This window comes from Staurois parvus, unplaced genomic scaffold, assembly GCF_062004578.1.
Source record: "Staurois parvus isolate SC_StPar_1 unplaced genomic scaffold, SC_StPar_1.0 ptg000137l, whole genome shotgun sequence".
Lineage (NCBI taxonomy): Eukaryota > Metazoa > Chordata > Amphibia > Anura > Ranidae > Staurois > Staurois parvus.
Genome location: NW_028317933.1, coordinates 17,404,802 through 17,432,741, shown reverse-complemented (window position 1 = coordinate 17,432,741; position 27,940 = coordinate 17,404,802). Strand labels below are relative to the sequence as shown.

Genomic DNA, 27,940 nt, shown 5'->3' with positions numbered 1-27,940 from the left:
AATAATCTGCCTTGCACCAAATATCATTCTGCATAAACTGAATATAAAATATTATGTTTTGTGATTTCATTCTAAATGGACTCTATTAGCCATATTTCATGCCAAAGAACTATAAAAAAAAAAAAAATAGCTTTCCCTTGGTTGTACCTTTATGACAAATCCTATTCTGCAGGTGACCATTCAAAACCAATCTGTAGTTTGAGATTGCAGGAAAGATCTCAAAAGCTCAGTGAGCCTGCTTTGTGCTCACACTGTCATTGACATTCATATGTGCTTAGATGATGACTTCATGCACACATATAAAAAGATGAATATAAAAGAAACTACACAACAATAAAAAAAAAACATCAATGTGACGTATTGTCAAGGTTAGAAAAATGACAAAATTCAATAACATGCATCCTATTTTTATAAATTCTACAGATGAAGGCCAAATAAACCACCAATTTATTCTCACGGGTGGACTGAGTGTTTGTTGGGGGGGAAGGGGTTATTCTGTCATAATCATCAGCAGTGAGCTTGCCTCCCTTGCAGGGGCGGACTGACCATTTGGAAACTCGGGCACTGCCTGAGGGCCCGGGGTCAGTAGGGGACCCCATGAGATGCCCCTGGTACCTTTTTCATAGGCTTTTTTGAGTTTGGGCAAGGACACAGGGGCCCCATGATCCCCTATTGCCCGGGGGCCCCATGAGTTGTCAGTCCGTCCGTGCTCCCTTGATTAGCGACTTCTCTTATCCAGATATCCTCATGTTACTTTACTCAGCATCAGTATTCCTTGTTTTTAAATGGTTTACCGAGGCTTTGCTGAGCCTGAAAAGGCCAGGTAGCTCCAAACTATGATAGCTGAATCATTTCCTACCTTAAAGCTGAACTCTGGGCAAAAAAACTTCATTTAAATATATTCCTCAATAGCTACCGAGTCAAAAAATCCACTTTGTGGATTATAAAAGCCTGTAGACAGCAGAGCCATGGGAGGTATCCAGCAGGCCCTCCTACTACAAGCTGCTGGCAGAAAAATACAAGAAGGGGGCGGATACAAGACCAGTCACCATGCACAAAGAGAAAGAACAGCAGTGACCGGTCTTTATTACAGGAAGCTCCTACACAGAGGCAAAGTCCCACTGTATTTCTGCACAGATCTGGAGGGAATACACAAAGCACTCTAAGAATAAAAATGCCTCTTGTATTTAGTCAAAATTTGCTTACCCTGGAGTTCAGCTTTTAGGTCATTGCAAAAGACAAGGGGACACTTTGGATAAAAGGAAGTTTCACCTTCACATACAGAAAGGCTTCTTTACAGTAAGAGCCATGAAAATGTGAAACAGATTTTCTCAGGAGACAGTTCTAGTCATCTCCATTAATTGCTTCAAGAAAATGTTTCTAAACACCCAAAATACAGCTGGCTATTAATATTTATAAGAATTAACACCGTAGATTGTTCATTCAGGTAGAATCCAAATGCACTCGGGGTTCAGGAAGAGCCTCAGCATATTAGACCAAGCTTTATAAGATTTTTCAGCTTTCCTCTAGATCAACATTGAGTTTAATGTTTTGAGGATTTTAGCGTATTCATTTTTGTCTTTTGATTGAACCTGATGGCCTTTTGGCTTTTTTTGAACCTTCGACTATGTGAACTATTGTGAAAACTGATGACGGGAGGAAGTTCTGCTGGTACAACCCCTGCGGATCAGAAGTGGGAGGATGCCAATGACATTTCCACTTCCTAAATGAAAAAAATCACTTATACTGAAAAAAATACTTGAATGCTGACTGTTACCATTTCTGTCATGTTTCACATGACTGTCATATGCCTTTAAGTGTTCTTGTATTTTGTCTCTGCTCCTCCCTTTCCTTTGGTTTAGTTCATGCTGTATAGATAGCCCACCCCTTTTCCCAGTAAGGCATTTCAGCTTCAAGCCTCATGTCATGAAGTAGATCACATTCTGATCTTCTGACCCATCCGAAGTTCATTGTAAGATTCTCTCAGTTTATAGAATAAACTTCACAAGATCTACAAGGTGTCATCAGATCGAGTCACTGCCTGTGTTATTCAACTAAGATTGGAGTTATCGCTATCTCATCACAACTGTAAGTTACAGAGATCACACTTTCAACGCTTAGATTGGAGAGACAAAGCAATTTCCGTTGGCAAAAAACTCCAAAGTAATGAAGATAGATGATACCACTTGGTCCGGACATCTTTATCATAGCGGGCAAAGAAATAATAATTCTCTGATTGCATCCGCATTGCTATTTCTTATAAGTTAAGGACAGCACTGCAAGGAAGGGGAAAGGGACATGTCTGCTGGGTATATAAAAGTATGCCCAGGCACTACTAGTGTACATGTTTCTGCACATGCTGTATAAAATTGCTTGGCATCTGGAGTTTGCATGCATGATCACACCACTATTCTTCAGGCCGTTTGAGCGTAATAGTGAAAGCTCTGTCTGTGCTAGTGACTCGATGGCTTTGAGTCAGGGTGAAAGTCCTTTGCCATTTGGTAAAGGTGATAAGTCAGCTTTAAATAGTAGTTTTCTGTTGTGCACAAGCTGTCAGGTGTTTTCTAATTACAGTCCTAAGTCTTTCACCCCTCTCATCACTTAGCAATGTCCTTGGCTTTCCGGTTTCTTTCAATGTCAGCCCGCACTCACAGGTTACCAGGCAACAGCACGGCTATCATCAAAAATCTTTTAGAAGTGAGAGAAAATGAGATTTTAATCACTGCCAGTGACCTTTTATGCCCTAATAATCTAAATCAGGATAAACAAAGAAAATAAATGGCATTTCTGGGTTCTTCAGGGCAAATTATATTCCTCACCATACAAATACTGGATCCCTTCAATGTCATCAGAGTGAAGATGGAAGTCGCTCTCATACTTGTAGTTGGGATACATTAGAGCATCTTGGATACTGCTGTGATCCAGGCCTAATGCGTGGCCAAATTCATGTGCTGCCACCAGGAAAAGGCTGTAACCTGTGTGAAATGAATCATTATAAGAAAATGACAATTAAATCCGGGTGTCAGATCACAAGATCGCTCATATCATTCCGATTTATTCTATATGGCAGTGCAGAGCATAGGAGATGTGCAAATAGTAATCCATAGCAGGTGATCAGTTTATAATAAACCGTAGCAAGATTTTAGACTGTAACAAGTGAACTACCTTTGCAGTTCCCCCCCCCCCCCATACTGCAGGGGTTAAATACTAATTATTGCCCTGGGGTATAGGAATATGGTGCAGTACTTGTTATTCCTCATTCTACCAAGGTTCCTCGAACAGTGCAACCAGTCCCAAGAAAACTCTTCTCTATGGTGCTCCCAGTCTTGGTCACACTCCTATGGACCACCCACAGCCTAGAGTGTAGGAGGGAGAGGAGGACAGCACCAGAGCTGTCTGGAGCCAGTGGAAGGTAAGTAATGCAGAATCACATCTCCACCCAGATGTAATGAGCATTTTACCCATTTTTTTTTTACTTTCTGTGCTTTACTATAGGCTTCAAGTTTCAGAAAAACTACATACTGCAAAACAGTTTAAAATACCAATATATAACAGAACACAAGCTCATCCGTATACGTTATATGTTATATATGTTCCCACCAGGGGCGGACTGACCATTTGGAAACTCGGGCACTGCACGAGGGCCGGGGTCAGTAGGGGGCCCCATGAGATGCCCCTGGTATCTTTTTCATAGGCTTTTTTGAGTTTGGGCAAGGACACAGGGGCCCCATGATCCCCTATTGCCCGGGGGCCCCATGAGTTGTCAGTCCACCCCTGGTTCCCACTCTAGAACGCACAAAGCTTAAACCATATATAGTATAAAGCCAGCCTTAGATGGAGCTATTTTCTTTCCTGCAACGTTAGGTTGCAGAAAAGAAAATTGCTTGAATCCCCCATCAACACAGTCAGTGTTGATGGGGGAATCTCTCTTGCTGAGCCATTGTGTTCTCCTGGCTGGTGGAACTGTCCCCTCTGGGAGAACACAGTGATTACTGCTAGCAGCTATAATAGCCATAATCGCATGTAAAATCAAACAGGCTGGTTGTACCCAAGCTGATTGATCGATCCACTTGGGTACATTCAGCCTGCCCATACATGGTTCGAATCTTGGCTAATTCCTGCTGAACAGGCTAAGATTCGAACCATCTATGGCTGGCTTAAGGCCCCCCTTGTGATTTCTGTAGAATCCACCATATTTTTGGCTCCTCTTACCCATCCTTAAAGAGGTGGGCTCCCCTTGTAATTGTGAACCGACTGAGATCAAGGCCATTTTTTTTCTTTTTTCATTCGTCAGATAGAGTAGGGAAGAGTTAACCCACTGTCAGTTTTTTTTCTATCTGTGTCTTATTGGGAAAATTTACTTTCACTTCCTGTCTTGTAGACACAACAGAAAGTGAGAGGATATCTTTCCAATGTGAGTTAAATCCCCTTCTGAACAGTTGTGAAAGAAACATGTGTTTCTTTTGGAAGATTTGTTCCCTATTCTTTGTTCTGAAACTTTGGATTTACAGTTACATTCATTCACATTGGTGATCAAGATAATTTGAGAAAGAAAATCTCCTTAATGGGAGCACCGAAATCAATAAAAATATGAAAGTAGTCCTAACCCCTCACCACTCCACCACTAAATCTATAATAAAACATTTTACCTTTAGATATATTTTAATTTTTAAAAATGGGTGGGTCTTTCCCAAATATGGGTGTGGCTTGGCAAATGTTGGTCAGATTCAAAAGTAGATTTAGGCCTATTTAGGTTTGCTGGATTGTAGTAGTTAATATTTAATCTTTTAAAGTCTACCTAATTGTATCAGAATAGTAATAAGATAATGAATTCCCTCTGATGCTTTTAACAAATGTTGCTCTCTATAATAAAGCTATATAATAGACCCAGCAATGGGCAGGCACAATAAGGGACAGGCCAGAGGGATCAAAAGATTCCCCTGCTTAAGTGCTTACTCCATGAGCCTTCCAAAAGCCACAACAGACAATGATACAAGTAATTCGGCTTTCTGCAAATTAAAGCTGGCCCATTCATTTAAAATTGTGTTCTTCAAAAGAACTCTCTGTATTGTCTCTTAATAGCATCCGATCAAATCTGCACTAGAAATTTTAACTAATAAGTGTGACTCAGATTAGTTGACACAGGCCAACACAATCAACTTAGAAATTGAAATTAATTAATTAATTAATTAATAAATAAATAAATTAATTAATTAATTGGAGCTCCACCCAAAAGGGCAAGTTCCGCTTTAAGCCTTTGTCCCCCACGCCCCATTAGGGATTGGCACCTGTGGGGAGCGGGTACTCAAATTTGACAGGTACCCACTTTCGCTGCGATCGCCTAGGAAGCGGAAGTTGTCCCCCCCCCCCTCCCTGTAGTCTTCTTGGACACATGACAGGTCCAGAAGACTACGGGACCATTCACAAAGCACACCGCTACTCACGCATGCACAGCGGGCACCTGGCTGTGAAGCCACAAGCTGTCACAGCCGGGAGGCCACACTAAAGATGCCGGTGCCAGGGAGAGATGATGGCCAGTGAAACCAGCGGTGGTGAGGACACTGCTGGACCGAGGGACAGGTAAGTGGCTGTATTTAAAAAGTCAGCAGCTACAGTTTTTGTAGCTGCTGACTTTTGTTTTTTTTTTCAGGTGGAACTCTGCTTTAAAGAGACCTTATCAACAGACCATTCATTAAAAAAAAATTCTTAATGTAAAATTATATGTGCATTTAACATATTTCATACATGTTTTTTTACCTGTAAAATCCTTCCTTATGTAGACATTCAAAAGCCCTAAAATTACTGTAGGGCACTGCCATCTTGGAAGTGATGTCAGCAGTCCCAGCAGACTCAGAGCTTTCACTCAGCTGACAGTCTATAATATTCCCCTTCACTCCTCCCCCGACAAATACATAAATAGTTATGGAGGAAGGTAAGGAGAGGGGCAAAGGAGCTGGGTTATCACATCGGAGTCCACCCATTGTGAAAGGGAGATAGTTAATGCAAGTCCTGAAGAAGATGTGGGATGCCATAGTTGACCTCCTTTTCTTAAAATGCCAGTTAAGTGCCAGTTAAGTGGCCCTCTGGTCAGAAATTCTTGTCTTAAAGAAAGTCAAAGTATTGAAGTCAGAGGTTCAACATTACAGCTAGGAAACTAGTATTGTTAGAAGAAAAGATATCTCTTTTGTGATGAGTTATGGGAACACGTAAGTACAGTATATCTGTAGTTCTTATCACAGACTACATATTTGTCCAGTGTACCTTGGTCTGAGCAGAAGCCCCATTTCTTATCCTGGTCATAGTTGGAGGTTGTAGCACACCACTTCTTCCCATCCCCTCGGCCTTCGGTGGTACACTGGCTGTAGGTTTTCCCCAGGAATGTAAAGGGAAATACGCAAGGGTCTCCTGCTGAGTTTCCGCCAACAACCGCTGTGTCTATAAAAGGAAAGTAGTGTTCAGTACTGACTGTATAAATTCAGTATGACAAGCTCGGTATAGGCACTATAAATTTTATTCACACATATTTCGTATAAAGTGAGCTATACAGTAACAGCACAGGCCTTTACCTCTGTTGGGACAGAAACCGTATTTAAAATCTTTGTCATAATTGGCTGTGGTACTACACCAGCGGTATCCATCTGAACGCCCTTCAGTAGTACATGTAGAATAAGAGTCTCCTTGAAATGTAAATGGGAAGACACAGGGCTGACCATCACTGTTTCCATCAAATGTGTATAGCACTGCGGTGACAGTAGAAATCATACGTAAGGGTATGCATTCATATCGCACAGCCAGTAATCAATATATCATCAAAATCAAATTTTTGCATACAATTTTAATAACTTAAACATGTGCAACTTTGATGGACTTCTAACTTTGAAGTGAGCCCGTGCTTGTCTGAGCAGAGCACAGCAACATCATCCCCAGCAAGAGCAAGGAAAAGAAAGCCATGTGAAAGCTCCAGTGGGATTTTTGGAGCATACACAGGGTTGACTGTCTCCCGGCCCCCATTTGACAGCACTGAAACAATCAGAAAACTCTAGGGGATGTCACATGGGGTTAGTCACATCTTCTTCCATAGCCAGAAGTAATGGATATTTCCAACATTTTTGGCAGTTAAACTGATTACAGGAAAGCTGCTGCTGGGGGATCAAACTTCAAAGGAGAAATATCAGGGTTTTTTTCATAGTGTTCAGTTCCCAATGGGAAGACAAGCCTCACCTCCCTCTGCATTCCCCTTGCCAGTGCTTGCCCTAGGCGAGTGCTACGAGCCTGAGATAGATGCTCTCTAGCAAACAGCCATCTCCTTGCTAGCTGCAGCGTCGTGGCTGTTTGCCAAAGAAGGAGTGCCCTGTCTGCATGTTGTGTTCGGACAAAATACTGCATGTACTTTTTCCCAATGGTAACTGAATACTATGAACAAGTGATAATTCTTCTTTAGAAAAAACCAGCTGCTTTTGCTCTAATAAGGAAAAGCACAGGTTAGCTTTAAAGTGTATGTATATCAAAAACTTCTTTTTTCCATTTTGGATAGACTAGGGAGGAATTAAAATCATCACTTTTCTTTTTTTTTTGTCTCGGGAAGATTTCCCTTTACTTCCTTTTCTGAAGAAGCAAGCAGGAAGTAAGAGGAAATCTCTACAAAGTGAGGTGACAAGATTGTCACCAGAAAAGTTTGCCCCATTGTAAGATTTTCCTTTATGTCTTGTTCTAGCAACTGTTATCCCTGGCTCACACTGATATGGTGCGAAATTCTCAGCGTTTTCAGTGCAAATTCTGCACCACATTAGAATCACACCCCGTTCATGTGAATCGCTGCGGGTGTGTACGTTAAGTTAACAACACCCCGAAAATGGTCCGCAAAACACAGAGCTATGTACTGAATTGAATCGCATAGGTGTGAATTCCCATGCAATCCGAAAAGGGTCCTGCATGTTTTTGGTGCAGTGCGATTAGAGCCATACATAATGTATGGCTCCAATCACACCGCACACAAAGCATATGTGAATGCGGTGCGGTTCCTGTGCAAATCACATGCGATATACCGCACCGCACATATGTGAACCCAGGCTAAATGTTCTGTCTTGGCAAAATTTTTCACCAGGACAAATAGAGAAGAAAACACAGACCACAATAGTAACTTTTTAACCTCTCACTCCTCTAATAAACCTAAAGAGAATCATTTTGGCAACACATTTTAAGAGTGAGTTTGGAGCTCTAATCCTGTCCCTACACATTCCTCAGAGACACAACTATGCCCTTCACTTAAGTAGGAGCCGGCCGGAGGAGGCAATAAGCTCCCGAATGTGTCCATTTCTGAAGAGACATTAATTGGAAATTTCTCCTCATCACAGTGGCATTCGGTGGAATAGGAGTGGGAGAGGTAAGTATTTACTATCTTCTCTGCGGGGAACGGGTTTATTGGTTACTTGATTTTAGTGTCAAGGCCAGTTTAGGTACGGTGATTTAACTGTGATTACGTGATACTTACATTCACTTGGGCAGAAGCCGTATTTTTTGTCTTTGTCAAAGTTGGCTGTTGTACTGCACCAGAGGTGGCCATCTGATCGCCCAGTACTTGTACAAGAGGAATAGGACTTTCCCTCAAAGGTGAAGGGAAAATGACACAGTGCGCCATCTGCATTACCAAACCGAGTCTTCACCACTGACAAAAGGGAGAATGAGAAACCATATAAAATATTTGGAGTCTTTGGCTGATTTTGTCACATCTTGACTAAGGCATATTACTGAGACCTCATTAACCTCTAACCCAGTAAACCAAAATAAAACCCTTGATCCCCCCATCTTAAATAACCAGATGAAAAATCTCTATATTGGATTGAAAACGCTATAGCAGCCCTTTAATTTTAACACAACAAACAAAAGTTAAATACAACTTTGGAAATAATGCAATGAATGCATAAAATACATTCAATGTATTAACAGAACAGAAAATGATCCTAACCAGCCCCAAGGTCCTTGAAGGCACTGATAATCCCAACAAAAATTGCGGGTGTATCTTCTACCCAGTGAGAAGCCTCTACTACACCACCTCAGGGACAATGAACCACCTACATACTCCCAGACACAAAAAAATACAGTGGCCAATGGGGACACTGAAAACTCCCAGGAGTTTATGAACAAATTTGGGAATTATGATCGGGAGATCTGGATTATCTAAGACAGAAAAGAAACCATTGCTTGACTCAGCCAACAATGTTCAACCTATGAATAAAATATACATTTTTATGTTTGCGTAACCCATGAATGCACATTAATAATCATTACTGTTTTTTCTAACTGAATAAGTCCATTCGTATTTCCTATTTTGTAACACCAACATATGTGGCTTAACATGCGTGGTTTCAGTACTCAGCACTTACCCACTCCAGTCCCAAGGGTCCAGAATTCATCATCATCAAAATGGGCATCTCCATACACTCCAGCACCTGGGGGGTATGCATGAGCTAGAAGTCCATCCTTCCCATCAAAAGGGTATGGATCACCATGATCTGAAGAAAAGATGTCATGTGTAAATAGGTGTTCTTTGTAAGCAATGTAAATGACTGATCCAGAATCCTTCACTAATATAAATATTGGCAGCAAAATTGTGCTTTGCCTTTCTTTTACTTCCCCACTACCCCATTCAGTCTCAGAGGGAGCAAGGAATGAATGCCCCATGTAAGCTCCGAGTTACTCCAGTTAGTGCTTACACTGTGCTGAAGAACCCTTTGCCACCCCCATGTGTCAAAGCTGGGGAAAATATCAATGAACAAAGCTGCCACATGAGAAAAAGGGGAGTGAATCACATGCTCCTCCATATTGGGTACTGGGTACATCTTGGGTTTCTTCATACTTTTCTTTACTCCCAACAGCTGAAAGGAGCTGTGGAGGAGGGAAGGAAAGGTGAGACTGTGTTGCTGGGAAGGAAGGCAAAAAGTGGACTCTGCACCTAAATAGTAAGGTCTGCTCTTGTTATATGACCCTCTTCCCATTGTTAAAATGTTAAACTAAAAATCTAAATCCTTTGTGGTCAAAAAAGTTAGATAATATACTGTATATACATTTCCCTGGGCTTCCACCCATGATGCTTAGGCTGGGGTGACTGTATCTCCTTCCAGCAAGATCCTAGGAAAGTTGAAGTAGCCCAAATCTCAATGAGAAGATGATACTGCACTATGAGTTTTGAGTGGTCAGCATTCTCTGAAATCTCACTGGTAGGATGATCACATCACCTAATGCAATATGGAAACCTGGGAAAAGGTGAGTATATTCACTAACTTCCCCTATAGGTGTTATTTGATGTTTTTGTGGGGTTTTTTTTAAGTGTAATGCAGCATTTCAGAAAGGGGAAACATTAAAAAGCAAACCTGTTTTTTTGACCTACATGGGCAAAACACAGCTTTGCTCTCAGGAAATTTGCATCTTCGTTATTTTATGCTAATCCACTTATCCATGGGTTGATGTGAACTAGAATACTCCCACAACTGGGAGTACCTGCTGTTAACAGATATGAGCTGCCTGAGGGTGTATAGCTTTGATAATGCGTAGACCACAATAAACCTGTGGCAATTAATCGGATTTCAAATAAGTGAAATCAGATCAGTGAAGATGGATTCTGATGGACTGCTATGAGTCATTGCATTTTGCACATTAGCTTTGTATTGCAACAATCATTTCCCAATGCAGGTTGGAGAATGAACAGTAAGGCAATGGGTTCTGTATAGGCAGAACAATATCCTTTTAGATACTTTGCAGACACGCTTACACACGAGACCCAGTATTTCTATTACAGTGCCTGCAGGGTTTGCATTTGGTTGGCTGTTCTTGCACAACAAATCTCTGAAAAAAAAACATTCACCCGTGCAAGAATCAATTAACTCACATCTAGCCTCAGTAATTAAGTTGTTAAACAACATATTAATGTGTGAGGCTGCAACACTTTTTGGTATAAACTTAGACATGCAGCCATACAGAAGAATTGAATAGAACCCATAGACAATCCAACAAAAAGCAATATTAGTATTACATTTAGGACTAATATTTGAAATCTCAATTTATTTTGCATTGTGCAGGGTTAAGATAACAAAATCCTTCGATTTATAGTTTAAAAAAACAACAACACATTATTCTCCAATAATGAAAGCTGCAAAGCAGATTGAACAGGATTACGAAACCTCATGCTAAAGTTCTTTTCTTTCTTTTACATTGTTTTATATGTTTTTAACTGTTTTAGAAATACAGCATGTTCTGTTTAAAGTCTATATTATCATTGACCCACAAAGGTTTGCTGATCGTTCCCTTCCAACCCCTCCCCCCCATCCATTCCTACAGGGCACCTATGTAAACCTTTCAGCTCATGCTTTTCTCAATGTATGCCTTGAACTAGTTTCCCCTCACCCAGTACAATTAATATTTGTTGGTCATTGAATCTATGTTTCGAATGTTTGTTTATGTTTGCTTAATCTTCAATAAAGCTCTTTGTAAAAGAAATACAGCATGTTACAGTTTTGACCAGGGCTGCTGTTAGAAACCACGGGGCCCCATACAGCCAACCTGACAGCGCAACCCCCCCCCCAAAAAAAAACAGTTTACTACGCTTCAGTTATGAATTAACACAGCGAGCCATCAGTACTGATCACTCGTTGTGTTAATTCAGGAAGAAAGGGGCTGGTAAATGTGACATATTAATGGACCCTTTCCCCACTCTCCATCCTGAAGGATTCTGTTGTGTGCTGGAAGCTGCTGGTGGGAAGGAGAGGAGGGAAGCCAGCAGCACTGTGAGGATAGGGGCACATAGGGGGGCCTGGGCAGCTGGGGAAATGTATGGTGCACATGGAGGGTGTCGGGTGCAGCAGGGAGGAGCAAAAACTAGAATTAATCCCCTATATGGCTCTCTCTGCAGCAGCTGAAAGCCAATGGGAGGGAGAAGAGAAGAAGCCAGCATTCAGCTGCTGCAGAGGGAGATATACAGGGGATCGGTTCCAGTAATTGCTCCCCCACTGTGCCAATCACCCTCCCTTCCCACATCAGATTTACCCAGCTGCCTGGGCCCCCTGTTGGCCTGGGCCCTGTACAGGAGGACTGGTGGTACCCCCTTATCTACAGCCCTGGTTTTGACCATATTCATTTTAACTCTGTTTTTTTTAAACTGTAGTAAGTAAGAAAATAATTAAAAATGCAGAATCTGTTATAATTAAACCGTTTTCAGTGCTGCTCTTTGGTAAATCTTAAAAGAGATTGTAGACTTTTGAAGATACATGAATCAATTGGTTCATGTATGGACTGCAGTTTCCCCTTCCTTAGGGCAGGAAGGACAGTCAGACACAACAGTGAAGTGGCCACACCACATTTGGTGCCAACCAGGACACAGTAGAGAGAAGAGAGCAATGCTAGCAGGTACAATTACCCGATAATCTATATTGAAGAATCTAGCTCTACAATGGCAGTCAGGCTTCCACAAGGGAGCTGTAATGTGAATATAGGACCTTTCATTCATGTGCTCAAGCCTGCAGAAGAGTATTGTATCTAAAGCCCAGATTGGAAGACCTGACACTTGCATATATCATGCTGAAAGTTGTATGGACATAGCTAGTTCCTGTAGGCTCACAAGCCTTTTATGTTCAGTCTACCGCCATGCAATCTAATCATCATCAAAATAGTCTGGTTCTCTTTCAGTCATCATTCTTGCTCAACATCCCTGTACACATATTCCAAGCATTACCCATGCACCATGGCACGTTCTCATATTCACTCACTGTCAGACCCGAACAAAATGTTTATGTCGGGTTCCCCGTCATAAATTCGTGAAAAGGTGAGCGGTGTCACATCACTCCACACTTTGAAAGCACGAGCAAAGGCATCATCTGTCACCCCAGGGTCAAGATCAGGGGAATAGTTCAGGATCCTGGAAGCAAAAAATAGCATTAAAAGCAAAGCAGTGACCAAAAGCCAAAAAGTAGATATGTGTATGACACAATTATTAGTACACTACATAACATATTTCACCAGATATTGTATGTTTTTTTTAACTCTACCTTCAATGTAATTGCATTCGGTGATAAAACATAATGTGGTAATAACAAGTACTATAGATCAAGTTACTGCAATTCTGAAATTACATGATCTTTCAGCATCTGACACTTCCAGGTGTGCTGGAAGCTTGTATCCCTGCTGCATGTTGTAGTTCCATCTGCCAGCCTCTACGTGACTAAACAACACAGTATAGATGTAGAGTCGGTGGAAGAAACCACAGTGCACAAAGGGGGAGTCACTCAGAAGTGTGTTGGATGTGAAAATTCTGCCAAAGGCTTTAGCTCCCAAAAATCTCAGAACCCACCAAAGAAGAAAGTATGCTGGCAGCTTTTTTTAGTTTCCTTTTTCTTTTTTTTTTTTTTCAAAAGGCTCCAACCCTTTTGCTGTTGGAACAGTAATTTAAATTTTCACACTCATATTACAGTGTGCATTGTGAGCCTTTAGATTACTTATAATCCCTTAAACATTTCAAATTTTCTGAAAGCAGGGGGTCTTTAGAACAAAAAGGTGGTATATTGCATTATATTTGCACAACTGCTAATCCAACCTATATTTTCAGAAATAAATACAGTAAAATTAATTTTATAGCACACAAACACAGTAAGATCTCCAATTGTAATATGTATAGGATGAGATTGTGTCGAGTAAATAGATACCAAACATGTCAAGCCTAAAAATTGCGTGCACCCGTGAAAAAGTTCATTGTTCACAGGTGGGGCTTTTTAAAATCTTATCAGCTCCTCAATTTTGAGTAAACTGTTAATAATGGCCCTAGAATTATTCCCTCCCATGGCAATATCCAATATACAATGCCCAGTTGCTGAATTTTTACATAGTAGCAGGGTTGGAAGTGCATTAATTTTTTTTTTATTTTGGGGGTCTATTCTCTAATGTCTTTTCCACACTGTCCCAGAACTTATGGACAGAAAGTCCTAATAAGCACCTACAATATATCGCAACAGCATCTGACTTTCATTCTCACGGTACAGAGAAGAAATTGGGCATCAGATCTCTCCTCTGTACAAACCCACTCACTGTCCTGAAGTCATTTTTTTCTGGTGTTGGGTTCCCAGGAGGAGAGCCTGGGAACCATGGAGGCGGAAAGGACCTGAACATTAGACACCCAGATTTCTACAATATAGCCAGGAGCTTGCCTGATAAAATTCAAGACAAGCTCACCACCATGAGCTTATTTTATCTCTTTCAATGCATTCATCCGAATTCAAAGTTACTAAATCTTCCCCTTTAGTAGAAATCATGTGACAAAGATCTAAGCTTTTGTTGGAAGACCAAAAAAGACCCCTTTTTTAAGAAAACAAAGCATTCTAATCATTCTGTTACTCTGCATTTATCCATCCCTTTAAACTGTTAACACACTTGAGTGGTAGTCCACTTTAAAAGACACTTACTTGTATGTAATATCAGTGTGATCCCACTTCAAGTCTCCCTCAAAAGTCTGGAACTTTCCGACATCAGGCACTCCACAGCGAGGGGTCTTTATGGTCTTCATAGTCTCTGAGTCTAGTTCACCAGTTTCCTTAAGCCCCATCTTTCGCTGCATCCTTCGCAGGGACTTTTCTATGGAGGTATGTCTATCTTCACCAGTTTCTAATGGCAGGTACCCATATCGTGTTAGATATTTCTGTGGGGAATATAAATGTTTTCAAGGTACAGGAAACTGCAGAAGTATAAAGATAACAAAGTAACAAATACTGTGGCTTAAGCAGGCCATGGATAAGTCAAAAACCAAACAAAAATTCTTGGTTGTTAGTTTTTCACATCATCAGTGTGCCAGCTGCGACATGCCATTTTCATGTCACAGTTGAAAGTGCCTTATCCAGTATGCTGGATTTTGTTTAAAAACAAAAACAAAATAAATGATGGCACAATCATGTGCCATTTTCATTTTTCCGATCGACAGAATGCTTGGTTTTCGACTCGTCTATGACCTGCCTAAAGCAAACATTTGCCATTATACAAAATACATGAGGATAGACAAAGAAAAGAGAAGATTGGATAGTATGTGCATACCTTTTACATACAGGAGCTTTATTGTTCTCTGAGTTTGCACAGCAAAAAAAGTAGCAAAAGAATAGTCGAAAACAGTAACAACACTTACATCTCAAATATACAAAAATCAGAGTTCAGTAAACGTTCAACTCAAAATTAATACAGTATATGCAAATCATTATAAATTATCCTATATATACAAAACTGCCATGCAAATAAGTGAGTTCTTAGAATGCTATTATTCATAGAGCAGTGAAAACAGTATTCCATCCTGCAGCTGTTTTGTAAACCTGCCCACATACTTTAGAGGGTGGTCACACGTGCAGGAATGATCTGTCTGCCTTAGGGTAAAAACACTTTTTAGTGTGTTGCATAGCTCTGGAACTTACAATTTACGTAAACAGAGAATGGTAGAGGAAGTAGTGAATGAGGAAAATGCAGGATGCTTTCGCACATTGGGATCACTATTGAGAAGGACAGATTCTGTGCCCATAGACATTAGATGATTATCTTCTAAAAAACTTTTTTTTTTACCAGATTAGGAAACAATATCATTTATATGGGTGGCACCCAACACTTTCATGATTTACTTGTCTGATCACATCTATCCCTTGACAGCAGCTGGCTGGAGTAATGGTTGTCCACCCAGGGACTTGTTGCCTAATTCATGTCTATGCCTCACTCCAATAAAGATTTCCATCTTTCTCATTACTGCATTCAAGATCCCAATCCTTCATACTCAAACCAAGATCCCCACCCAACTAAATTTCCCATCCAATTCCAAGTCCAACCAAAATCCCCATCCTATCCCCACATCTAACTAGGATCCCCAGTCATTCCTCAACCCAACCATTATCCCCTGCTGCCTAAAATCACTATTCACTCCCCTGGCCCAACCAAGGACTTTGTCAAACCTCCATATCTGACTAACATCCCTATTCTCCTCCCCACCAGACCAAATATTATCCTCATCCAACCCCTCCATCTGACAAAACCTCCACCCACCCCTAGCCCAACCACCTTTCCATCAAACTAAGATCCCCATTCACTCCCCCAGCTCATTCAAATTTCCATCCAACCCCGCAAGCTAAGATCCCCATCCATTACCATAGCCCAACCAAGATCCCTTTTCACCTCCACACTCCAACCAAGACCCCCAGCCCAAATAAAATTCCCATACATACGCTACAACATATCCAAAATCCCTACCAAACAACTATCCAACCAAAATTCCCATCTGCAAATCACCCTCCATTTTCATTCACGTAATAAATAACATAGTAAGCAGACATTTTACCATTACAAAAGCAAACACCTTACAGTTGATTCCAAACACATAGCTGCCTTGAAGAAATCAATAACTGGAGAGTCAATACGTGCAAATGTATGCATACACACTTTTGAAGAAGGGCTTCAGTCTAATTAAATAGCAGGCCCTGCTGTAAAATAAACTGCTGATGACATCACTAAGTACAATTAATTAGTGTTTTACCTACTTTGCTGATCTCCAGTCTGGTATCCGATTCCCTTGGATGATGTACCTGTGTTTACATCCTTCACTACTTTATGTAGACAGCACAGTTCTTATAAACCAGCCATTCTCAACTAGGCTTCTTCCAGATATTGCTGGGGGTTCCTTGAGCTGTGGCTGGTTAACTTCTATTTGATGGTGCCTACATAGCTTTAGGACTAACACAACTTGACAGAGCCAGGAGCATGACACCAATGATCTTTTTAGTTGTCTGTAAGGTGGCTGACTACCACTATAAGGAGGCCATCCTTCCTACTGACCACCATACTGACCACCAATGTAAGAGGCATTTTTCCCACTGAAGCCCAATGAATTGGTTTGGGCAGGGGTTTCTTGAGACCTGAAAATTATTTTAGAGGGTCGTCTAGGGTAAAAAAGTTGAGAAAGACTGATTTAAACAGTGCTGAAAGCCTACATTGCATCATGGGAGCATTTTTCCTGAGACCTTTTTAAAATAATGTGAGGGTCATCCTATGTAGCCATTTCAGACTATGTTTGAATGTCTTGATTTCTCGGATGCCATGGCATGCCATTCCTGCTGTTGTTTGCAAATAATTCAAAGGCATTCATTATTCTGACCCAAAATAGACAGTTTTACTATTTTTTTAAACTGTTTTATGATCAAGGTGTGCCTACAGCACAAAGCCCCTTGAATGCTCTACCCTGTTATTTTGACTTAAGCTGGCCATACACTTGTAGAACGGCGTTAAAAAAAATTTGGTTTTCTGAATGTTCAATTTTCTAATTTTTAGTAGGGTCAAATCAGTGTTCATTTTTAAACACAGTGAGAAAATAGAACATTCCCACAGTTGGAAGGAATTTCTAACAGTGTATGTAGTTTTCATTCGCAAAATTTCATTTATATTGAAATTGATTGTTAATACCAAAATTCCTGCCAAAAATTGCTAAAAGCAAATTACATTTTCAAGTACTTTCAAATGACATTCGTCAAGTCTCTGTTGACATTATCAATTGTAATTAGTTAAAAGTGCAAGCTTCAGTTGTAGGCATCTTGCAGGTTGGGTTACCTAGCTAGACAAATGGAAAAGTAGAAGTATATAAAAAGTTGCTACAAGTCTCACCTCTACTTGCTCCAGGTCAGTTAGGTTGCTGCGGATGTCTCCTGGGAATATGATGTTCATAGGTGTCTTATGGGATGTTGGGGCTGAGTGACTTGTGGCACACAAAGTGCCTAGCAAGACTAGGACTGCCAGCATTCCCATTGTAACTTCAAGTCCTTTCCCTTCCGATCTCCTTTCTGCATGCCTCCTGTCGATCTCCACTATATATACACCTTAGTAGCTGAATCACCTAACCTCAGACCGCAGGATTGTAACACATCAGGAGAGAGGGGAGGGGGCAATGTGTCACACAGAAGTATGGGGGAGGCGGGTTGTGTGCATGTGTCACATATATTAAAAATAAAAAACTACAGACATTTCATCATTGTTGTGTCAACATCCTGCTGTATAGCACCATATACATACAAACACATACTGTACATGTTATAAGGTTGCTCAATCAATAAATTCTCACTTTGTACACGCAGCACACAAGATACAAAACTCAGTAAAATCAAATGTTTTGCATTATCTATTAAAACATGAAATAAAACAATACTATACTAAACTACATACATATAATGGAAAAGTTAATAATGGAAAAGTTAATAATGGAAAAGTTTAATAATTGTGAACTTTATATGCTGTATAATTAATATATTTTTTTAAAGGCTTGTAAGACATGTACACCAAAGGAAGAAAAAGGTAAATATTCAAAACAGATAAATGGAAGACCAGAGGCATGAGTAAAACAAACAGACTTGTGTTAGCAAATGCAGGCAATGGGTTCTTAACTACTAAACAGCTACAGGGACTTTTCTTTTAGGAATGATCCAGTTTCCAAAGTTCTGCAATACGCAGATGAGAATTTTTCACTTTTTTCATTTATTTTAAAAACAGACTTTCATTGGATGTTGTGACATAGTTCTATGCTAATTTTATTATAAGGCCTCATGCACACTGGGCATTTTTAAAGCGGCTGTTTTTTGTTTCTGAGTTTTTTTTATACAGTTAGTAAAGTCCCCAAGCATGTTATCCTATGTGTCCATGCACACATAGGCTTTAATCAGCGTTTTTTGGCTGGAGCGTTTTCTGGCTGTAAAAAAAACGAGAACTAGTGGGTTTCAAGAGGAGTTTTTTAGCTGTAAAAATGCTCTAATGCTGAAAAAAGCTGAAAAACGCTGATAAAAGCTGAAAAAACGCAGCTGTCTGGAATTTTTGAGTGTTTTTGAGCCTGAAGATTTTGTGGGAATATAATTTTGCTGAAAAATGCTGAAAAACACAAAAAAAGCTGAAAAAAGCTAATGCAAAAAAACTAAAACCGCAACAATACTCACGTTTTTAATGCAGCATTCTACAGCTAATCCTACTGGCATTTTTATAAGGGCCAGTGTGCATGAGGGCTTATACTTTTACTTAATGAGGAGCAAAACATCTCAAGTTGGCCATACATCAGTAGAATTTTGTTTGGAAAAAATAGTTTTTTGTCCTGGTAAATGAAAAACGCTCTAGGATCCTCTTGGACACTCACGAGAGATTTATCAAAACATGAACACCATGGATCCAACATGCCCATCTGACCATATAAATAGATAATTTAATTTCACATAAAAACCCAGACCCAGGCACTTTAGACGATCTCTTCTAGATCTTATCTTGTCTTGTCTCTTTCCCCTTCTCACCTCTTTCCTTTCCCTTTCCCCTTTTTTTTTTCTTTGTCTACTCTATCGGCTCTTCCACAGGGACAAATCACAATATACTCTATATTTTTTGATTCAAATGTATACTGTATGTATTTCAAATGTTGTTATTCTTTCACTATTGTCAGCCGCTCAGCAATAGGTGTATAGCCTTCCTGTGCCCTTCTGCTGCAGTACTGACTCGGGCAGCACAGTGGCTAAATGGTTAGCACTTCTGCCTGGCTGTACTAGGGTTGTTGGTTTGAATCCCAACCACAGTACCACCTTCCTGGAGTTTGCATGTTCTCCCTGTGCCTGCGTGGGTTTCCTTTGGGTACTCCGGTTTCCTCCCACACTCCAAAGACATGCTGGTAGAATTGGATCCTATCTAAATTGGCCCTAGTATGTGTATGTATGAATGTAAGTTAGGGACTTTAGATTGTACGCCCCTTGAGGGTTAGTGACTGATGTGAATGTACAATATATATGTAAAGCGCTGCGTAAATTGATGGTGCTATATAAGTACCTGAAATAAATACATTCATTTTCTTGCTTCAGTTATCTCTCCTTTGACATAAAAATTACTTGTTTTAGCCTATGGATATATGTTCCAATGCACGACCACAATTAACTGTTCCAGTTGATGTCTACTTCATGGTTTATGTACAAGATAGCGGTTGCATTTGTACCATTTAAACTAAAATGATTCAATAAAAACATACTGAAAGGAAAAAATCTGTTTTTGGAGCTTTCGTTCAATTTTCTAGTTAATGGTGTCAAGCTGGCAATCATTTTCGACTGTAGTGATAGGAAAAATTGATGGAAAATTTTTCTTGAATGAGCACAATTCCAACTGTATGTGGTTTTCATTCAGGAAAAAAAAAGCATGCATTTCTTTAATGTGAATGTGCACATAGAAATTCAACAACACTGGCATGGCAATAGAACAACATTTTTCAGGGTTTTCATAGAAAATTTGCCAAGTTCATATTGATACTGTTGAATTTGCGATGACAAATAATTGTTTTGAAATTCCATAAGAACATTCAAACGGAATTCTCCTGGTGTATGGTCAGTTTTAGTCTAGCATCATCCATTTACACACGTTTACATCAGTTTGTACATCCACCTTTAGTTCAGTTCAGTTTACATCAGTTTGCACTTCAGTTTTGATCAGGTTAGATCATTTCTCATCAGTCTACATCCGTTTTTACATTTTTTTTTAGTTGTTACCAATCATATCTGACAAAAGTATACACAAAAAATGTTTCATGCAGTGATCACAAGCAAGTGATTGTCTCTGGATGCAGACTGCCTGGATCCAGGGCCCATCACTTGCATGTGATTGCTGTATCAGCAATTACATGCAAATGGCTCCAATTAGCTGCGGGAGAAGTGTGGAATTTCAAAAACGTAACATACTCACCTTGGTGGATGCAGCACTGGTCCAATGTGGCATCTGTCCCCTGCCTCCTCTAAGCCTGAAAACTGAGTGATCAAAGACCACTAATTGCTCAGGTCTCAGTCTTCAGAGAGCAAAGAGCGGTGACTGTCAGTCCCAGGTTCTCTGGTCTGCCCCTCCAGCACTCACTGGAGAACCAGTTTTGGCCCTATTTCTACTTTAACCCCTTGGTGCCGGTGCCTCCTGGTCCTTTAAGGGTTTCAGAAGCCGGGAGGCAGGGTGGGGTTTTAGGGTCATGTGACTGCCGTGATTCACCGTCACGGTGGTCACATGATCGGGAAAGGTCCCGATCAAAAGAGGAGATCAGGACCTTTCCGTGAGTACCGGACATGTGTGCTGGGAGCACGCAGGGCGCGCGCTCTCAGCACATATGTTTTTCTTAATTGCACACAAATGTGTGGCCGCTCGGCATCAAGGACCAGACGTCGGAAGGCCGCACATTTGCGTGTGGCCATAGCCAAGAGGTTAAGAAAAGACAAAACACCTATGAACAGCTGATAGAGCAGATTATAACAATATCTCATTATACAGTATGTCTGAGGAATGGAAAGGTTCACTTTGAATCGTAGACTATATCTAACCTCCCAGAGCGGTGGCTAAGCAATTGTGTGAAGTGGAAGTCATGATTGCAACAATCCTACCCTCAACTTTGGCTAAGACCCAAATGTGATGGTTCATTGATAAACAGAAAAAGGAGTTCCTGAAAGGCAGGTAATTGTACAATTCTTGGGGTCTTACGACTAGTTTAGGCTAGGAGGTATTGGGGGAAAGAAAAAAGCCTTTCTCAATTAGGATTTTAGAGAACTCTACGGTTCCTCCAGAGGTTGCTAGAACATTATTTGCCTCTCAGATAAGTAACTACTGGTGACAATGATGTTCTTAGTTATCTGTAAGAGGGGAATTCTTCCCACTGATGACCAAGGAAAAGTCAACCATAGATGGAGCGAGATGTTGCTGGGGGAATCCCTCCCACAGAGGGGGGTGGAGCAATTGTGTTCTCTCGGCAGTAGGGGGTGGAATGCTGGGTGAAGGGAGCCATCCCTACCAGGAGAAAACAGTAATTACTCCTAGCGGCTATAATATCTGCTGGCAACAATCACATGTAAAATCCGACAGGCTGGTTGTACCCAAGTTGATCGATCGATCAACTTGGGTACTGAAGAAAATTTGAAAAAACACATAATATTCTTGAGTGTCTTTAGGTGATTGTAAAAATAAACATACTGTATTAAAGTGGGGAAAACTTCAATTGCTTCTACAGCAGGAAATATTGCATTACATCCTATAATTATTATATTTATCAGGTACATTCAGCCTGCCCATACAGGGTTCGAATCTCAGCCGGTCCCTGATGAACCATCTATGGCGGCATTCGTCCCCATGCTAATGTACCATAAGTTGGAGATGTTGGAGAGTAAATATTGGCAGATATTCCTTGAGACCTGAAAAATATTTCATAATATTCAATAATATTCCAATAATTTTTATCATTAGAGATTAAAGGAAAGGTGCAATATCTTTTAACCAGTCATGACATATAGGGCTGGTATTAGGTAAGTTTTGGATATCGGAAATCAGAAGTCAAAAATCCATATATTACTTGGTCAGAAGACATAGCAGTAATGCAGAGCCATACAAAGCAGTGTGCAGGAGCTGACAGGGGAGAGATCTGTGTTGTTTATACACAGGTCTCTCCCCCGTTGGTGATACTCAGAGATCACCGGCCAGGACCCGGTGATTGACAGCCAAGGCCGCGAATGGCGGCGCAGGTAGGGCATGCGCCCACCTACCTAGAACTGCAAAATCATGTATATATACACACAGGGGCAGACTGATAACTCATGGGGCCCCCGGGCAATAGGGGATCATGGGGCCCCTGTGTCCTTGCCCAAACTCCAGAAAGCCTATGAAAAAGGTACCAGGGGTATCTCATGGGGCCCCCCAATGACCCCGGGCCCTCGGGCAGTGCCCAAGTTTCCAAATGGTCAGTCCGCCCCTGTACACACATGATTTTGCGCACCCATGCCACCCTGTAGCAGAATTTCTCCTATAGGGTGGCACGGAAGCAGTTAATATACTACAGCCCCTAAGATTCTGTGGGCTTCTGCCAACCTGAAAGTTATGTGAAGGGTTCCTCTATATTAAAAAAAAAAGGTTGGGAAAGGCCGCACTACAGTGTGAATGGACATACAGATGTGATCTGATCACAATCAGTATCTTATAGCTAAGACCTGAACACAAAAGAATACCTGGAATCTGTAACCAAAATATCACTTCTGTGTGGACTGATCGTTGGAGTATATGTTAACATGAAGGGATTGAATATAATAAATAATGCCCTTGTTATGATCGATCGATCAATTGATCTCTCTATCTATCCTAATGTATTTTTTGTGCACTGACCTCAATCATTAGGGTAAATATATTTTGTTTTGTGTCACCCATAAACAAAACTCTAAATGTATTGTGAGATCACAAAGAATGTTACACATCCTAAATCAGCAAGACACAACCACTCAGCCTTACTCAGCAGCACAACCACGACGGCCTTATTCAGCAATACACAACCACACACCTTGCCTCAGCAGTACACAACCACACTCAGACTCAGCAGCAGGAGGACACAAATGGACATATAATCTTCAAGCTGCTTGTCAGAGGACAGAGTACTTTTTGCCGTCTGTAAAGATGTAAATGACAGTGTATGTGACTGATACTGGTTCCTGTTGTACCCGTCAATGTGTATCTAGATATTGCCAGTCTGGATCATGTCAGCCCAATGTTAAATTAGAAAATATGGTTTAACCACTTGCCCTCCTGAGGATTCCCCCCCCCCCCTTCCTGACAGGCCATTTTTTGCGTTATGGCACTGCGTTACTTTAACTGACAATTGCGCTGTCATGCAACGCTGCACCCAAATTACATTTATGTACTTTTTTCCCCACGAATTGAGCTTTCTTTCGGTGACATTTGATCACCTGTGCGTTTTTTATTTTTTGCACTATATTTTTGAGAGGAAAAAAAAGCTATATTTTTTACTTTTTGCTATTAAAGATGTCCAGTGAAAATGTAAAAAAAAAATCTAATTTCGTCATAAATGTAGGCCAAAATGTATTCTGCTCCATGTCTTTGCTAAAAAAAATTCCAATACATGTAAATTAAATGGTTTATGTGAAAGTTTTAGCGTATACAAATGGCGGTATAGATACTGGGATTTTTTTTCTTTTTTTACTAATAATGGCTGCGATCCACGACTTATAGCGGGACTGCAGTGGGCATTCTGACACTGGGGGGAACTGACTTGGTGTCACTGACATCCCCAGTGTTACTAGTAATGGTGGCGATCTTCGACTTATAGCGGGACTGCGGTGGGCATTCTGACACTGGGGGGAACTGACTTGGTGTCACTGACATCCACAGTGTTACTAGTAATGGCGGCGATCCACGACTTATAGTGGAACTGCGGCGGGCATTCTGACACTGGGGGAACTGACTTGGTGTCACTGACATCCACAGTGGTACTAGCAATGGCGGCGATCCACGACTTATAGCGGGACTGCGGTGGGCATTCTGACACTGGGGGGAACTAACTTGGTGTCACTGACATCCACAGTGTTACTAGTAATAGCGGCAATCCACGACTTATAGCGGAACTGTGGTAGGCATTTTGACACTGGGGGGGGGACTGACTTGGTGTCACTGACATCCCCAGTGACACCAATACAGTGATCAGTGCTAAAAAGAGCACTGACATTGTACTAATGGCACTGGGCAGGAAGGAGTTAACATGATGGGCGATCAAAGGGTTACCTGTGTTCTGTTTTACTTTTGTCTGTGCTTCACTGTAATCACACTGCTTTGGATGGCTGTGTTGTGCACAGCCATCTAAAGCAGTGTGCACAAGCTGACAGGGAGGAGAACTGTATTGTTTACATACAATTCTCCTCCCTGTCTGAGATGCTCGGCAATCACTGGGCGCCGATGAGTATTCACTGGCTGGGACCCGGTGATTGGCAGCCGCAGCTGCTAATGGCGGCGCGGGTAGGGGGTGAAATCACGTATATATACATGTGATTTTGCACACCCGTTCTGCCGTGTAGCAGTATATCTTCTATAGCGCGGTCGGGAAGCGGTTAAAGGACATACCAACCATATGCTCCCAGTTTGTTTTTATTATGTGAGAATGTGATCAATTTAATGTAATTTATTTTATTAGTGAGTGTTAAAGAAATAATTAGATGTATGGATATTTCTACATTATATTGGTCTAGTTACACCCATACCATACCTGTGGGATGCCCATGGAAGTTTGGATTATACATGTGCAACACAAAAACATTTGTTTTGTTTCGTTTCGATTCAAAATCTAACAAATTTCGTGCAGTTGGTTTCTGTAAATTTTTTCAATTCGTTTTCGGGATTTGTTTCGGTAAATCATATTCAAATTCAATTCGAAAACATTTCAGCCGAATTCGAAAAGTCGTTCACATTCTAAAAGTGGTTCAACCGAATTCGAAATTGATTCAACAAACTTCGAAAAGCCGTTTGAAATCTGAAAGATTTCAACCAAATTCTAACAAATTTGACTCAATTCGAAAAGTCAAGCTAGCCATACATACAAAATAAAAATAAATAAATAAAAGCAACTACAAAAACTGTATCTGCTGACTTTTAAAAAATGGACACTTACCTGTCCCTCAATCCCATAGTGTCCCCACCCGCCTGCAGCCCGTTTCAGTGGCCACCCTCTGTTCACGGAGCTGGCATCTTCAGTGTGCACACTCGGCTGTGACAGGCTGTGCTTCAATGCTCACTTCGCATGAGCGAGCAGCACAGGGCTTTGTGAATGGTCCTGTAGTCTTCTGGGACCTGTCACGTGTCCCAGAAGACTACGAAGAGGGAAGAGGGAGGACAACTTCCGCTCCCAATCGCCTTGGAGATCGCAGAAGAAGTGGGAGCAGGTACCTGTAAATTTTGAGTACCTGCTCCCCCCTCCCACCCACTCCCCAAAGGTTCCAATCCTTAACGGGGATCGGGAGACCAGTCCTTAAAGCGGAACTTCTCCTTTTGGGTGGAGCTCCGCTTTAAATTGGTTTTGGAATGTTTGTTTGATTTTGTTTTTGAGTTTCTTTTCAAATTTGATTTAGATGTTTTCGAATTCGAATCTCTTTTCAAATCGAATTTTGGTCGAATTTCGTTTCGTTTTTTCTGATTCGTTTAAATTCGTTATTTTTTGGAATTCTGCATTATTTTAACTGACAATTACACGGTCATGCAACACTGCACCCAAATACATTTTACATCTTTTCCCACAAATAGAGCTTTCTTTCAGAGGTATTTGATCGCCTTTGTGTTTCTTGTTTTTTGCGCTTTAAACAAAAAAAGATCGTCAATTTTGAAAAAAACCCTATATTTTTGACTTTTTGCTATTAAACATGTCCAGTAAAAAAATTCTTCATAAATTTAGACCAAAATTTATTCTGCTACATGTCTTTGCCAAAAAAATCCAACTACGTATATATACTGGAATTTTTATTTGTTTTATTTATACTAGTAATGGCTGTGATCAGCAGCTTAGAGCGGGACTGCGGCGGGCATTCTGACACTGGGTAGGAACTGACTAACTGCCACTGACATCCCAATGAACGCTAATACAGTGATCAGTGCTAATAAAAAGCACTGACACTGTACTAATGACACTGGGCAGGAAGGGGTTAACCTACCAGGCACCTATACCCCCTTTCCTGCTTCCGGCCAGAGCCAATTTTCAGCTTTCAGTGCTGTCACACTTTGAATGACCATTGCGCGGTCATACAACATTGTACCCCTATGAAATTTTTATAATTTTTTTGAGACAGATAGAGCTTTCTTTTGGTGGTATTTAATCACCTCTGGGGTTTTTATTTTTTGCTAAACAAACCAAAAACAACTGAAAATTTTGAAAAAAAAATGTTTTTTCTTAGTTTCTGTTATAAAATTCTGTAATTAAGTGATTTTTCTCCTTCACTGGTGTGCGCTAATAAGGCAGCAGTGATGGGCACTGATAGGTTGCACTGATGGGTACTGATAGGCGGCACTGATGGGGAGGCACTGGTAGGTGGCATTGATGGGCATTGACAGGCATCACTGATGGGCACTGAAAGGCAGCACTCATATATGGCACTGATAGGAGGCACTGATAGGTGGCACTGTCTGGCACCGATAGGCAGCACTGACTGGCACTGTTAGGAGGCACTGATAGGCAGCACTGATGGGCACTGATATGTGGCATTGATGTGGCACTGATGGGCACTGACAGGTGGCATTGATGGACACTGACAGGTGGCACTGATGGGGCTACACTAATCATCAGATCACACTGATCATCAGTGCCCTGATGATCATTGTACATGTCCCCTCTGAGTAATGCTGATTACTGGCTACCCTCTCCTCACGAGCTGTCACTGTGACAGCTCATGAGGAGAGGAATGCCGATAACTGGCATTTCCTTATTTACATGCGATCAGCTGTGATTGGACACAGCTGATCACATGCCAGAGCCGACGGCTCTTTCCGTTGATTGGTGATCCGCTGTGTCCCAGGGACACAACACACCACCGATTAGAGTTGGAGGACATCATATGACGTCCTCCCAGAACGAGAGAACCGTCTTGCGCCCGTCATTACTTTATATGGCGGACGGGAGGTGGTTAAAAACGCTTCTAAACACAAAACGCACATAAACACAGTATGCAAACACAACTAAACTGATGTTTTCTACCAGTCAGTTTCCAGCGGACAGAAGAGTTTTCCAAATGCCCCGTGTACATGAGCCCTAACTGTAGAATGTAAACAATTGTAACACATACCCCAGGCTTTACATTGTGACCTGCATTTTATGAATGGGCTGTAAAATGTCGACAGTGTTGTAGAGTTTAGCATATAGGGGTATTGTCTTTCCACTTTAAGGACACCCTTTTTTTTTTTTTTTTTTTTACCCCATTTCCCTCAAAACTAGTAATGTCCAAGAAAAGCTTAAAATAAATTCTATAAAAACAAACTGTAATACTGTACAAATTTTACAGCATTGCATAACATTCCTTCTCAGCCTGGATGCGGTGACAGATTCTGCTCATTGATATATATTTTTTAAACCCAATGCCCTAGAAAGACGTTTTCTTGT

At 41.0% G+C, this 27,940-nt stretch overlaps 1 protein-coding gene across 1 annotated transcript in view; it reads right to left on the bottom strand.

Annotated features, from left to right (window-relative positions):
• Nucleotides 1–17,844, bottom strand: part of MMP9 (matrix metallopeptidase 9) — a 30,800-nt gene extending 12,956 nt beyond the window's left edge. Inside the window, exons 1-8 of the mRNA XM_089673434.1 lie at nucleotides 17,659–17,844; nucleotides 14,445–14,677; nucleotides 12,759–12,907; nucleotides 9,384–9,512; nucleotides 8,492–8,665; nucleotides 6,567–6,740; nucleotides 6,262–6,435; nucleotides 2,820–2,975 (exon numbers count right to left, since the gene is read on the bottom strand). Of these exons, the coding sequence (XP_089529560.1) occupies nucleotides 2,820–2,975; nucleotides 6,262–6,435; nucleotides 6,567–6,740; nucleotides 8,492–8,665; nucleotides 9,384–9,512; nucleotides 12,759–12,907; nucleotides 14,445–14,677; nucleotides 17,659–17,799 (1,330 nt within the window). The 5' untranslated portion in view covers nucleotides 17,800–17,844. The remainder of the gene's footprint in view (nucleotides 1–2,819; nucleotides 2,976–6,261; nucleotides 6,436–6,566; nucleotides 6,741–8,491; nucleotides 8,666–9,383; nucleotides 9,513–12,758; nucleotides 12,908–14,444; nucleotides 14,678–17,658) is intronic.
• Nucleotides 17,845–27,940: the final 10,096 nt, after the last annotated feature.